This window comes from Stegostoma tigrinum, chromosome 32, assembly GCF_030684315.1.
Source record: "Stegostoma tigrinum isolate sSteTig4 chromosome 32, sSteTig4.hap1, whole genome shotgun sequence".
NCBI classification, from domain to species: Eukaryota; Metazoa; Chordata; class Chondrichthyes; order Orectolobiformes; family Stegostomatidae; genus Stegostoma; species Stegostoma tigrinum.
The window spans coordinates 17,804,394-17,818,302 of record NC_081385.1 but is presented as its reverse complement, the minus strand read 5'-3'; the positions used below and the strand labels follow the sequence as shown (position 1 = coordinate 17,818,302).

The following is a 13,909-nucleotide window of genomic DNA, read 5'->3' as shown; positions in this document are numbered from 1 at the left end:
TGTTTGTGACACAAGGTGTAGTGGTAGATGTTCCTGGAAAGAAGCATCGCAAGTTCCTGTGTCTACTTGCCAGCCAGATCTTTCCAACATTGTCACAATGTTCTGTCCCACAGTTTTGTACACCTTGTGTGAATCACACCTGAATTTTAGCAGCCAAAGTCACCAGTTGTTTTAGCAAGACAATTTTCTCAAATTCTTACTATAACTGCTAGCTCCCTGACTGAAAGCTGTAAAAAAAAATCCTCTGAAGTGATTGAGCATTGCTAATATCTATCATAGTAGCAACAAAGCAGTAATTTTGAGAAGGCTGAACTGTCACTACAAGCAGTAATGTCAAAAGAATGACGCGAGGAAAACAAAGCCGCACACATTTGAAGATAATGTTGATTTAAAACCTTACAGGATCCAAGACACTTTTTCCAATGCTCAAGTTTTGAAATCTCTCATCACTATTTGCTGTTATGAGCATAATTTTGTTTTCCAAATTTCCATCGGTGATAATAACTGTTGTAATTACTTTGTGAAATTTAATTGCAGTTACAACCAGGTTTTAGTGATGTGGTTTCCTAGGTGTTTTTGAGCGCTAGTTTACTGATGTTAAACAGCTGAATTGAATCTGGCTGACATGCAACCTCCCTCTATCCATGACGAGTTTTATATTTCAACAATCCTTACAGTGATTACTGATTCTTGATGCCACCCAAGGTTATTAATGTAACTTCAGTGGCAATTATACTGTTTCAATACTGGAAAGCTGTGTCCAACTGATAATACATTTCAAAAATGAACATTCTAGTGTGATTGGTTTTGGAGCAGAAAACAGCAACTTACACCTCATGCTCCAGTTAGTTTGCAGAGGCTCCTGATTTCAGTGTGGAACCTGTCTAAATGTTTATTTCTGCAAGTAGTAAAGGTTACAGTTTCATCACAGGTTATTGGCTGCAGGCCCTTGAGTTTCTTGCTATTTTATCTATTCTTGCTGTTTATTTGCCCAATCATATCAGGTGTCTGTGAATCAGAACACAGGATTTTCATTGACCAAGTTAGATCACAGAGAATTTTATTATCAATTTTTATGATTGTAGCAATTTATAGTACACCAATCTGAGTGAATGCATGATTTCCTAAAGATATAAAGGACAATATTTTCCTCTTTATTGAATATTTTCTTTTAAAAAGGCATTTTTTGTTGCTGTAGTCTTTTAATGATGAACCTGACAAAATTGTTCCAAAATTATTACATAGAGCTGTGAGTGAATTCTACAAAGAAAAGTCAGGCTTTTTTTTGACTGGAATGTAAAAGAACCATCTTGTGATAAATAATATCCAAAATTAATATTTAAAAAAGAAAGCTTTTTTCCCAAAGTTTCCCAAGTTTAAGAATTCTGTTTTAGGACATCATGAAATATTTTAATATATTTTACTAGCTGTATAGACCTTATTTCAAATTCAGTAGAATTTGATAAATGCAATATTAAACGCAATTCCAAAATGCTGGACAATCTCATGTCATAGGTTTGTTTGCCATGAAAGATAATGGAAGCCTCCCAGCAGCATCTGTATAATGGATTAATTGTTGTCAAAATTATTTTTTCTTGCTAAACAATGAGCATTTTGCAAAGAGGTGGCCCTTTGTGTCTTAGGTTTAGTGTCTCTGGAATGTTATCCTTTTGCATTCTTCCTGGCTGGTTTTCTTCATTCATGGAAGCAGCTTTAGTAATAATTGAATAAATATTGAAGTGAAAGTATGTTCAGGATAGTGTAGCAAGAGGAATGGAGTGGTATTAATGTGATAACTCTTTAAAAGAGCTGCGTGGAGGAATTAGTGTTGGACTGGGTGGACAATGTCAGAAGTCACAGGTCACCAGATTATAATCCAACAGGTCTATTTGAAATCACAAGCTTTCAAAGCACTGCACCTTCATCACTTTCAAAGCACTGCCCACGCTTCACTTGAAGAAGGAGCAATGCTTCAAAATCTTGTGATTTCAAATATACCAGTTGGAGTAGTACCTGGTGTCATGTGACTTCTGACTTCAACGAACTGGCCAAGACATCATGGCATGAATGGTCCCCTTCAATACTATGTCATTCTATGATGAAGTGTTATATATACACACGACAAAATGTTTCTCCATTTTGACTTGTAATTTATTAATTATGTTAACAATTAATATTTAATACTTTATGTGCAATAAGAGGAAAATATAGTCCTGAATGTGTAGGTGTAAGCTTTCTCAGCTTTCAACTAAATACTATTCATCTTGAAATATTACTCTAAATTTCAGCTTCCTTATTTCTTTGACCATGTCAATGAAAGCGCTGTACTGGCTCACTTCATTAATGGTACAATAACTGATTAATTGGGCTTTTGAATATTTTAGATATTCTGTGGATGGATTCTAGGGTTTAGTGGTTAATGAGTTAACATATTAATGTTTTCTGGGGATGCAGCAGTGTGTGCTGCAATATGCATGATGAGGCTGACAATGTTACAACAAGTCTTACTGGCCTGTTACATCACTAAGGCAGTTACTTACACAGCAGCTTGGAGCATGGGCAGAGGAACTGCTTTTCCATGCCAATAGTTGAAAGCCATTTAATTGAATGCAGCTAACATATATGGCGGCAAAGTAAAACATAGCATTAATTTCAAATACTTTTTTTTAACCAGCCTTATTCCAGCTTTATGTTTGTCTTTCATAGAAACTACTTACTGTTTCTTTTAGCTCTATTCTGTCCTTGCAACCCATTGTGTGATCATTTCCATTCTCCCAGCTTAGTTTGTGTCCTTTAACCCTGTAACCATGAACTATGATCTTTTGACCTTGTGTGCTCTGCTTACAATTAAGCATACTTACGTTGCGCAGATATTTCTCTAATCTGTTTTATTTCAAGTTAAAATTTACACATTATTTGTTTACCTTAAATTCTTAATTTGGCTTTATATTTATGATCTTTTTCTCTCTTTTTCTCTCTTATCCCACCCCTTTTATCTTCCCTGTTCCCACCCTCTCTTCCACTTGCCTGTCATCACACACATATGTTTCCATTACCCTACATTTTCTATGAACATCAAATGATTGGAATGGCTATTATGTTATACAACTCTTTGCCTTTGGATGGAAATACTTTGGCCCCAACAGCAACTTTGGGTGGTTCATCAATATCATACACACTTTTCTCATTACTCTTCTCTGCAGTTCTAGTTATTTTGTTGTCTTAGACCCTCAATGAAGGCATGCTGTTTGCTCCTCAAGACAGTTCAACACTTCATTTACGCCTTTGCATTTGCTTCAGATGTATTTGAACATTACTCAAAAAATTGTACCTGTTTTTTCCAAAACAAATGAGCTGTTTAAACAAATTGTCAATTCAAAATCAGTTGTCCATTGTCTAATTCCTCTTTATTTGTGCATGTACATTCAATTTTCAATTTATCTTAGCTAAGATTGTTAATTTCTGCATTTCTTCTTTAGAAGACTATTTCTTTTGATTTGTAGTTACCTTCTTTTGTGAGGATCTGTCATTATCATTTCATTCTATGGTTAGTTGTTCCACCCAATATCTTCCACTCCTCCTTTTCCTCTTTCATTAAACACATCATTACTATAGCCTGGCAGCCTGATGAATGGAACAATGGCTCAAAAGAATTAGCAACTGTATGTGTGTAAACTGAAGTAAAACAGTGATATAAATATTGTACATTGTGTATCTGGAACAGCTACAAAAAATTTCATACGAGTTATTGTCAATTTGAAGTTAAATTGAAAAAGAATTAAAATGTAACTTATATTTTAAGAATCTATTTCCAAATTGATACCCTAGGCTTTTTTTGTGCTGCATTTTGCCAATTGGTATTTTAGTGGTAATACAAACACATGCAATGAAAGCTGATCTTAAACACAGCTTGGTTAAACACGCTTAATTTCAGTCAGCTATGCTGGTATGCAGCATACCATACATAAGAGACTCCTCAAAATGTGTGGAGGTCTGGGTCTATATTATCTTTTCAGTGCTTTCTTCATGTAAGCTATTTGTAAGCAAATTAATTCAAGCTCTTAAGGTCTGATTGCAGTTTGGTAGAATTGCCTTAAATATAGATATTCTAATTTAATTATTTTTTACAGATGAGAAAAGTGCCCTAGATAACTAAGAAAACATAGAAGTGTAATGCTACAATTTCGTGGAGAGGCAGACAATTGACTAAATTTTATTAATTAAAATAAACAGTTAACAGAATTATTTTGAAGTACTTTTTTTTCTGGTTCATAACATCTGTGTTGTCACTACTGTTATGGTGAGGAATTAGATTTTCAGTTTCCCATAAAATACAAGTAAAGAATAAAGATAAATGTGATCTTTTTTGTTTAAATGTTGGAAATATGGACAAGACAACCTCTAAAGCAGACACTAATTTGTTAGTAACCTTCTTCAGAACTGGAAAATCAGCAAGGTCTTCTAAAAACTAAACAAAGCTAAGGGAAAATTAGGAGATAGCAGGAACTGTCGATGCTGGAGAATCCTGAGATAACAAGGTGTAAAGCTGGATGAACACAGCAGGCCAAGCAGCATCATAGGAGCAGGAAAGCTGAAGTTTCAGGTCTGGGCCCTTCTGAAGAAGAAGGCTCGAGACCCAAAACGTCAGCTTTCCTGCTGTTCTGATGCTGCTTGGCCTGCTGTGTTCATCCAGCTCTGTACCTTTTATCTCTACATAAGGGAAAATTAAGTTTGTTTTTCTCTGAAATGTTCACTCTTTACCCGCAGATAAACCTGCTCAGTAATTATATGTTGATAATTAACATTTACGGTGGAATGTCAAAGCAATATTTATTTGGTAATGCATTAGGAATGAATCCATTTATTCATTGTTATCACTATGTACTGTATCTCTATGTTCACATTTACAGAGAATGTGACCAGTAATGTATTTTTTATTGATAAAAAGCTTTCCATCCTTATATATTTCCACAGAAATGCAACTGGTAAAATCTACAAAACTGAAATAAACACGGCAAACAAATAGACAGTAAGAGGCTCACGTGGTAGTTTGACATTCAGTGCTGACACATGTAACTATTTTTAAATGATACTTATTCTTACGAAACTACTTATTTCTATACTAATTTCTACGTAGCACCCAGTAAATTTAGCACAATGCGGAAACTAAAAACTAGTGGAATCCCCATTGATTGCTATTGTTTGATAGATTAGGATGAGACAGGGTATTTCAACATGGTGCTTTGAGTTCTGCCATTTTCCTCGTATTGTGAAAGAGGTGCACTTACTGAATTTAGCAATGGCATTAGTTATAAATAATTCAGTCACTTTGCCACAGAAGCAGCCAATGTATTTGTGGTGAAATCTCATCTATTTGCTACGTGTCAGCTATATCTAGTGCATATTCTGTTATTAGGCAAGAATTGTTACTACTAAAGAAGTTACTAGTAACTAAACCTCTGTTGAGGAATGTCCATGCTCGAATGGAAAATAAATTTGCATTGACGTACAAAACCTTGCTAATATTTGTGCTCTGTTTCACACAAAGTGATTAACTGCAAATGTTTCTTACATATATTTTATTAGTCCAGGCTATTAGATCCTTTATACACAAACATAAATGGTGACTTCTTACCAAATCACTTTTTCTACTGGTCAGACCAAAGGGGCTGCTTCCATGCTGTTTGACTGTATGACTCTAAATACATTTATTTGACTGTTGAAACATTTTTAGATTAGTCTTTGTCTGTCCTTTAGTTCATCACCATGTGCTGTTATTGCAAAGACTTCGTAGAAACTTGGGATACAATTGTTATTGGTATTCCCCATTTCTCTGTGTGATATTTCAACGCATTGAGCAACTCATTTAAAAGTGACAAGTTGGCAATTATTTTTAATATTCTATGCAAACAATGTCATGCATTTGTTCTGTTTAGAAAAACTATGTTCCATATTTCATGAAATGATTTGAAAAGATTCTTAGTTGGCACTCAGAGATAGCAAGAACTGCAGATGCTGGAGTCAGAGATAACACAATGTGGAGCTGGAGGAACACAACAGGCCAGGCAGCATCAGAGGAACAGGAAAGTTAACATTTCAGGTCTGGACCCTTCTTTCGGGGGGGGGGGGGGGGGGGGATTCAAGTGCTTATGCTCTGCTATTTTTCAGCATTCATGACTGGCAGGAGCATAATATGCACATCCTTAAATGTTTAATTATGGTTATAAAAAGAGGAATTTTCATCCAAACATGTGAGTATTGTTAAAATTGTACTGATCTTTCTAACTATAAAGTTGTGTTAGCCTTAATTATCAATGAGACCTTTTTCGCATTAACTTGGGGAAAGCTTTGAAATGTACTGCATCAGGTTCCTGCTAACAAAGTAATAGTTCCTCAGAAATTTATTGCAACATGAAGTACGCACTTGACAGATGTTTCATATGTATACTTGCCAAATGTTTAAAGCTTTGAATTTATTTCGATAATGACATGCCCACACAGTTAAATTTAGTTCGCCTCATGACATTTTCATGCAAAAAGAATGGAATTAGTTATTTTGTCTATCCTACTGTATAGTCCAGATGTTAAAGTCAGTGGCATTTTTCTATGTTTAAAAATTGACCCTCTTGACTAGAATTTAGGGCTGAATTGCACCAGCCTTTGCAGAGGATTTCTCTTTGTAAGCACCAGCGAGTCAGACTGAAGGAAATTGGCATCCTGGTTTATGAACAGGGGGCTGGAGATCCATGTGGATGGACTGCTGTGTATCGTGGCAGTTTCTCTACTCGCCAATCCATGAACTCCTCACCATAGTCTCAAAGTTGAGGCTGGGCAGGAAGCAGCTCTTAAACTGAGAGCCTCGATTGGGTTGATAGTAGATGGTCCACCCCGAACCTCACTTGGCTTCCCCCATCTCTTAGATTGCATCGCTGGTAAAATTACAGACAGCTGGAAGTCAGGTGGATAGGGAGGGAAGCCGCCCAGGGTTCTCCTCTGCCGAAAAGCCACGGGCTAGCTCATGGAAAATTCTGCCCAAACGCCACAGTCTCCAATTAAGAAGTTTTGACAGTGACACAAAAATTTCATCGCACAAAGGAATTGTTGGAATTATTTACCATAGGGCAGTGGATGCTCAGGTGCGGAGTGTATTGAAGACAATTGTCCATCGATATTTGAGTACTAATGGAATTCACAGAATTATGGCTGTGCAGAAGGAGGCCTTTCAGCCCATCAGGGCTGCTCTAGTTCTCTGTGCACTTTTTTGTAGTGCCAAACCCCTGTCTTCTCCCTTCACTTGTATTTAAATGGTTATCTAACGCCATCTGGAATGTCTCAATTGAACGTGCCTCAATCACAAATCCAGGTAGTGTATTTCCAGAGTCACTCTATTTTCCTCAATTTGCTTTCGTTTCTTTTGCAAAACTCTTTGAGAATCAGAGGGCGCAGTCATAATATTTTTATGAGCTGGAGCAGTTTATTCTGTACAGATGGCTCATGATTTTGAAATCTCAGTTGAGTTTTCCCTCAGCCTTCTGCCCAAAGAGAACAATTCCAATCTCTCCAGTTTATGTTCACAACCAAAGGACTGAGAGCATTCTCCTAATACTCTTCTGCACTCCCTGAAATTATTCTGAAAATATGGTATCCAAAGCTATACACAGTACTCCAGCTGAGGTCTAATTCTTTTGAATTTTCTAAAAGATTGCTTTTGTACTGTATGCGTTTATTAACGAAGCCTAAAATACATTTTTCATTCATCTTTTAATAAATTATGAACAAATATACATCCAGTCTTTCTGCAGCTGCATACCCTTTAGAGTAATACTTTTTAGTTTATACTGCTTGTCCACGTCCTTTGTATCAAAGTGTTTCATTTCGCACCCCTCTGCATTGAAGTTCATCTTCAACCAATTCACCCATTTCACTAATATGTCTGTGTCCTTTTCAAGTTCTGCACTTCCTTTATCACAGATTTATAATTTTCTTAAGGTCTGTGTCATTTGCAAACGTTGAAAGAGCATCCTGCTCAGTAAATTCTAGAGCATTTATATTCATCAGGAAAAGCAAAGATCTCAATACTGAAACGTGAAGAACTCCCAAAACCATCTCACAGCCTAAAGATAATTGCTTTTTGTTTTCAGTGTGCAAGCCCACGTTTGTCCATGTAGATACAGTTCCTTTCACTTCTTGAGCTATAACTCCTCTCATGTCTGCCATGTGGCACTGCACCTGATTCCTTCTGGTTGTCCATCAATCCTGTCTGTTACCTCTTTGAAAAACACCAGGTTAATTGAACATAATTTTCCCTTAGCAAATCCGTGCTGACTTCTCTGAATTAACCAACACTCAATGCATATGACAATTCACTTTGTCCAAAATAATTGTTTCTAAAAATTTTCTCACCACTGAAGTTAACTGAGAGGCCTGACAATTACAAACTAATCTTTATAAGCTCAATTTAAACAAGGGCATAAAGTTCGTAAGTCGCCAATCCTCTTCAACCATCCCCAAATCTAGGGAATATTGAAAGATTATTACCTGTGCCTGTTCAATTTCCATGCTCACTTCCTTCCACATCAATTTTTAAACCCTTCTAGCCACTGGGTTTTCTCTTCTGTCACTGGTCCAGGAAAGATCTGCCATCGTAGGTAAAGACAGATAGCAGGTTTTCATTTAAAGCCTTAGCCATGCCTCTTATGTGTAAATCCTCAGCCATGCTTCTCCTTTTACTACACCTTCACTACTTCCGTGATTATTGAAGATATTGGAATTTCTCTATGTTCACTGCCAGCCTTTTTTTAATCCACCTTCTCTTTTTTTTATCCTCCCTTATTTCAGCTTTGTTCTCCGTTATCGTCACTACCTGACACCAGTCTTAAACATTCTTTTTCTTCTTTAGACTAATTTCTGTCTTTTGTCATCTGGGGATGAGTTGAGGGTAGTGCAAAGTGGAGTTAAGGTGCGACATCAATCATGATCTAGTTGAACGATGGTACAGACTCATTAACCGAATGACTCCCTGCAGGTACTTTTCCTTATTTTCAAATATAAGCTTTATTCACTTAATGAAAAATGATGAAATGGCACATGATAGTGCCAAACAATTATTAAAGTTACATATCAAATCAGCATATTGGGACATTTAGGGGCAGATTGGGAATGTGAAAAGGCTAAACCTGGAACCTTGGAACATGCTGCAGTTGATCATGTGACTGAATCGGGAAGGATCACTGCCGGACAGGAGAATATGATTCATTAAGGAAGAACTATAACAATCATTCAATATCGCAGGTTCCTCAAACACCATCCCTGGGTGTGAAAAGTCACACCAATCAGACAAACCTACCAATTGCACACTGTTAGACGGGGGTTTTTGAGTTTTCAACAATGATTTAGAATCCCATGAAGCCTCCTTTACAAGTCAAAGATGAACAGTGAAAGCTCTTGCTGATTCCACCTATTGCACTCCTTTAGCTGATGAATTAGTAATGCTTTATGTTGAATATCACTTGGAAAAATATAAGAGTAGTAAGAGACAACAGCCCTCAATGTTGGTCTTTGGTGTCAACTAGTGATTCAGTAGTGCTGCCTGTCTCCAGGCAGACACGCCTACTAGTTTGGACTTTGACAGATGCTGATTTAAAGAAGGTGAGGGAATAATCTACTGTGTACTTACTATTCTAGCTGTAGGTCACGGTACTGGGAGGGATGCCTGCCATATTGTCTTGTCATAAGATTTGAGGACTCCCTCCATCATGTTGTGAGGTATTGCCATCGCATTAGGAATGGTCTAAAATCTCAAATCTTGAGATCTATGAGGCATTTGGGCCATTCAAAGCAAGCACAATTGTATCCCGCCATTGTCGATAATACCATGGACTGGCACGTCCCTCACTCCTCAGCCATCCACTATGGTGACCAACCCTTCTGGTGACCAGTCCTCCTCTATTATGGAATACAAAATTGCATACAGGAAGCTCTGCAAGATATGCTTCAGTAGTAAGTTTACAATAAATTGTACATGAATAATAGTAGATCATTAGGCAATTTAGCCAAGTAGGATTCTCCAAGCATCCTCAGTGATGAATACAACATGGCACAGGTGCATAAAGGACAAGGAGAAAGTGTCAACAATCATCTTCACCCATTAATGCCAAGTAACTAATTGCTGTCACCTAAGAACTGACTATGCAGCATCACAGATATTAGTCTTCACTTATTTAATTCAGTTTGCATGATGTGAAGCAACAGGATGCAACAAAAAATTTAACTCTGTATAAAGTTCCATTTGTGGCTCTGATAACTTGTTTTTTTCTCCAGAACTAGCTGCACCCTTAGTTAATAATTGTACTGCAGTTGCATCACTGCCTTTTACCCAAAAACATAAGCAGTTTCCCAGGTATGTCCTGTCCACAAAAACAAGTGAAATCCAAGGCAGCCGATTACTACCTTGTCAGCCTGTTTTCGGTCATCAGCAAAATGATGGAAGGATGGCCATCAAGGGGCACTTGCTTATCAATGCTGAGTTTGGATTCCTTTAGGGCCACTGATCTCCAGATTGTATTACAGTCTTTGTCCAGACATGGACAAGGGACTGAGTTGTCAAGTGTGGTGAGAGTTACTGCCCTTGATTTCAAAGCTGCATTAAACTGAGGGGCTCTGCCAAAAGTCATGGAAATGGGTAAAGAGTCCAGTGGCTGCACTTATACCAAGCAGAAAGAAAGGTAATACTTGCAGTTCCAGGCCAAATTTTTCGCCCCAGGACAGCACTGCAGGCATTCTCCTGGCCTGTGCATTGGGTCCACCTGTATTCAGCTGTTTTGTGAATGACAAAGCACCACAAGGTCAGGTTGACCAACAATTGTCCAGTGTTCAGATCTGTTCACGATTCCACAACTAAGGAATTAGCCCATGCTTACATGTAGCAAGTCATAAACAATATCCAGTTCAGAGCCAAAAGAGCACTAAATGCTTACCATCCTTTTATAAAAGGGTGTTAAATCACCTCCTCCCAACATTCAATGGTGCTATTATTATTCAATCCATTAACATCCTGGGAGTCACCATTGATCAGACACCCTCTGCTGCAGTTGAAGAACTGCTGTGGCTATGAAAGAAGGTCCGAAACTGGGTATTCTACAGGGACCCACCTGCTGGAGGCTGTTATCTCTACAGCTGATGTTCTGCAACTTGTTAGGATTTCAAAAGTTTCACCCCAAATTGTTAAGCGCCCTGATGAGGACACGTCCCTCCCTTTATTCCCCTGCTCCCTCAGTTGGTTACAACAAGGTTAATTTCAAAACTGATCACTTCACTTGTGGATACCTTTCTGCTAGACCCAGATGAACTTTGGACCCAATTTAACTAGTCTCCCTTAAACTAACAAGTATGAGCAAATTGCACATAATACTCCAAATGCGGCCTAACAAAGGTTTTGTATAGCTGCAACATGTTTTGTCGGTTCTTGTACTCCATGCCCTGGCTGATGAAGGCAAGCATGCCATATGCCTTCTTAAGCACCTTGGCCACTTGTATGGCCGCTATGAGGGAACTGTGGATCTGCACACCCAGATCCATCTGTATGTTCATGTCCCTAAGGGTTCTGCCATTTACAGTATAAGTCACACCTAAATTTGATCCTCCAAAATGCATCACCTTGCATTTGTCCAGATTAAAATCCATCTGCCATTTCTGTGTCCAAGTCACCAATCTATCTGAATCCTGCTGTGTCCTTTCACAATCGTCAGCAGCATCAGCCACTCCACCAATGTTTGTATCCTCAGCAGAATTACCAATCAGACCACCCACATTTGCCTCCAGATCATTTATATATACTACAAACATCAGAGGGCCCAAAACCGATCCCTGTGGAACACCACTAGTTACCATCTCCATTCTGAAAAACGCCTTGCCACTGCTAACCTCTTGCCATTTGTGACCAAGTCAGTTTTGTGTCTATCTAGCCAGCCCACCCCGAATCCCATGTGATTTTAGTTTTTGTACCAATCTACCATGTGGGACTTTATCAAATGCCTTACAGAAGTCCATATAAACTACATCCACAGCCCTTCCGTTATCTTTGTCATCTCTTCAAAAAAATCAATCAAGTTGGTGAAACATGACCATCCCCACACAAAACCATGCTGCCTGTCACTAACTAGTTAGTTTTCTTCCAAATGTGTGTATATCTTGTCCCTCAGTATCTTCTCCAAGAGCTTCCCCACTACAGACATCAGGCTCACTGGCCTATAAATTCCTGGATTATCCCTACTTCCTTTCTTAAACAAGAAAACAATATTGGTTAATCTCCACTCCTCTGGAATCTCATCTGTGCTCAAAGAGGATCTGCTAATGCCCCAGCTGTTTCTTCCCTTGCGCCTCGCGTAAACCTGGCATAGATCCCATCTGGCCCTGGGAACTTATCTACCTTACTGCACTCTAGGATAACCAAACTTCCTTCAATATATGACATTCTGTGGAATATTTACACACTCAGCCCTGGCCTCAACATTGTCATGTCCTTCTTGGTGAAGAGCAATACAAAGTACTCCTTTGGATCTCTTCCACTTCCTGTGACACAACATATAACTTGCCTCCTTTGTCCTTGAGTGGGCCTGCTCGTTCCCTTGCTACCCTCTTTCTTCTATTATATGCACAAAACGCCTTGGGATTCTTTTAACAAGCCTCGATGAATTGCCTCAGTACATGTTCCAGATCATGCAAACTACAGCTGTTGTGGAGGTCAGGCAGAAGATCTCGCAGGCTACAAATTTCATAAGCATTGCCATCGAGTTTTGGACTCGCCCACCCCAGGGAAAAGACCCTGCCTATTTACCCTATCCATGCCCCTCATGATTTTATAAACCTCGCTAAGGACACCCCTCAGCTTTCCTTGCTGCAGGGAAACTAGCCCCAGACTGTTCATCCTCTCCGTTTAGATCAAACCCTCCAACCCGGGCAACATCCTTGTAAATATTTTCTGAACCCTCTCAAGTTTCACAACATCTTTCCTATAGCAGGGAGACCAGAATTAAACACAGTATTCCAAAAATGGAACAAAAACAGAAGTTGCTAGAAAAGCTCAGCAAGCCTAGCAGCATCTGTGAAGAGAAAAAGAGTTAATATTTCCGGCCTGGAAGGGTCACTGGACCCGAAACATTAACTTTATTTACTTCACAGATGCTGCTAGGCCTGCTGAGCTTTTCCAGTAACTTCTGTTTATGTTCCTGATTTACAGCATCCACAGATCTTTTGGTTTTTATTCCAAAAGTGACCTAACCAATGTCCTGCACAGCTGCAATATGACATCCTGACTTCTACATTCAGTGCATTGACCAATAAAGGCAAGTGTACAAAACACTGCCCTCACCACCCTGTCTACCTGCTACTCCACTTTCAAGGAACTATGAACTCTTGAGACTCTCCAGGGCCTTACCATTAAATGTATAAGTCCTGCCCTGATTTCTGCCATCTGGATCACTAGTGTTCTCTAGGAAAGCTTCCATTCTTATCTGATCTGGCCAAAATGTGACTCCATATCCTTAGTAATATGGTTGTCTGTTAACTGCCCAAGGTCAACAGCAATTATGGGTGGGCATCAAATGCTGGACTATCTAGCAATGTCCATATCCCTGAATAAATAAATATAGGAAAAAGAAATTTGTAACCTGCATGATGTGCTGCCTGGTTCCCACTACAGGCAGTGGCATACTATAGTTGTAATTTGTATGATCTGGAGCATACACTGAAGTAACTTGCTGAGGCTTGTTTAAAAATACCTCCCCAGACCACAGTCTTCAACATCTATAAAAGAATAGGGCACATGTGCAGAGGACAGCAATCACCTACACCCTCTGCTGTGTCACAGTCCAGTCTAATCTCAAAATATGTCCCCATTCCTTCATAAGAG

General features: G+C 38.7%; 1 protein-coding gene across 17 annotated transcripts in view; it reads left to right on the top strand.

The window, feature by feature from the left end:
• Positions 1-13,909, top strand: part of LOC125467077 (neural cell adhesion molecule 1) — a 501,070-nt gene that overhangs the window by 448,066 nt on the left and 39,095 nt on the right. For 3 of the 17 annotated variants that reach the window (XM_059639038.1, XM_059639039.1, XM_059639040.1), the window contains one exon: positions 3,147-4,961. The exons of the other annotated variants lie outside the window; for them this stretch is intronic. In XM_059639038.1, the coding sequence (XP_059495021.1) occupies positions 3,147-3,226 (80 nt within the window). In that variant the 3' untranslated portion in view covers positions 3,227-4,961. Of the gene's footprint in view, positions 1-3,146; positions 4,962-13,909 lie in introns of those variants that run through there. 17 annotated transcript variants of the gene reach the window in all.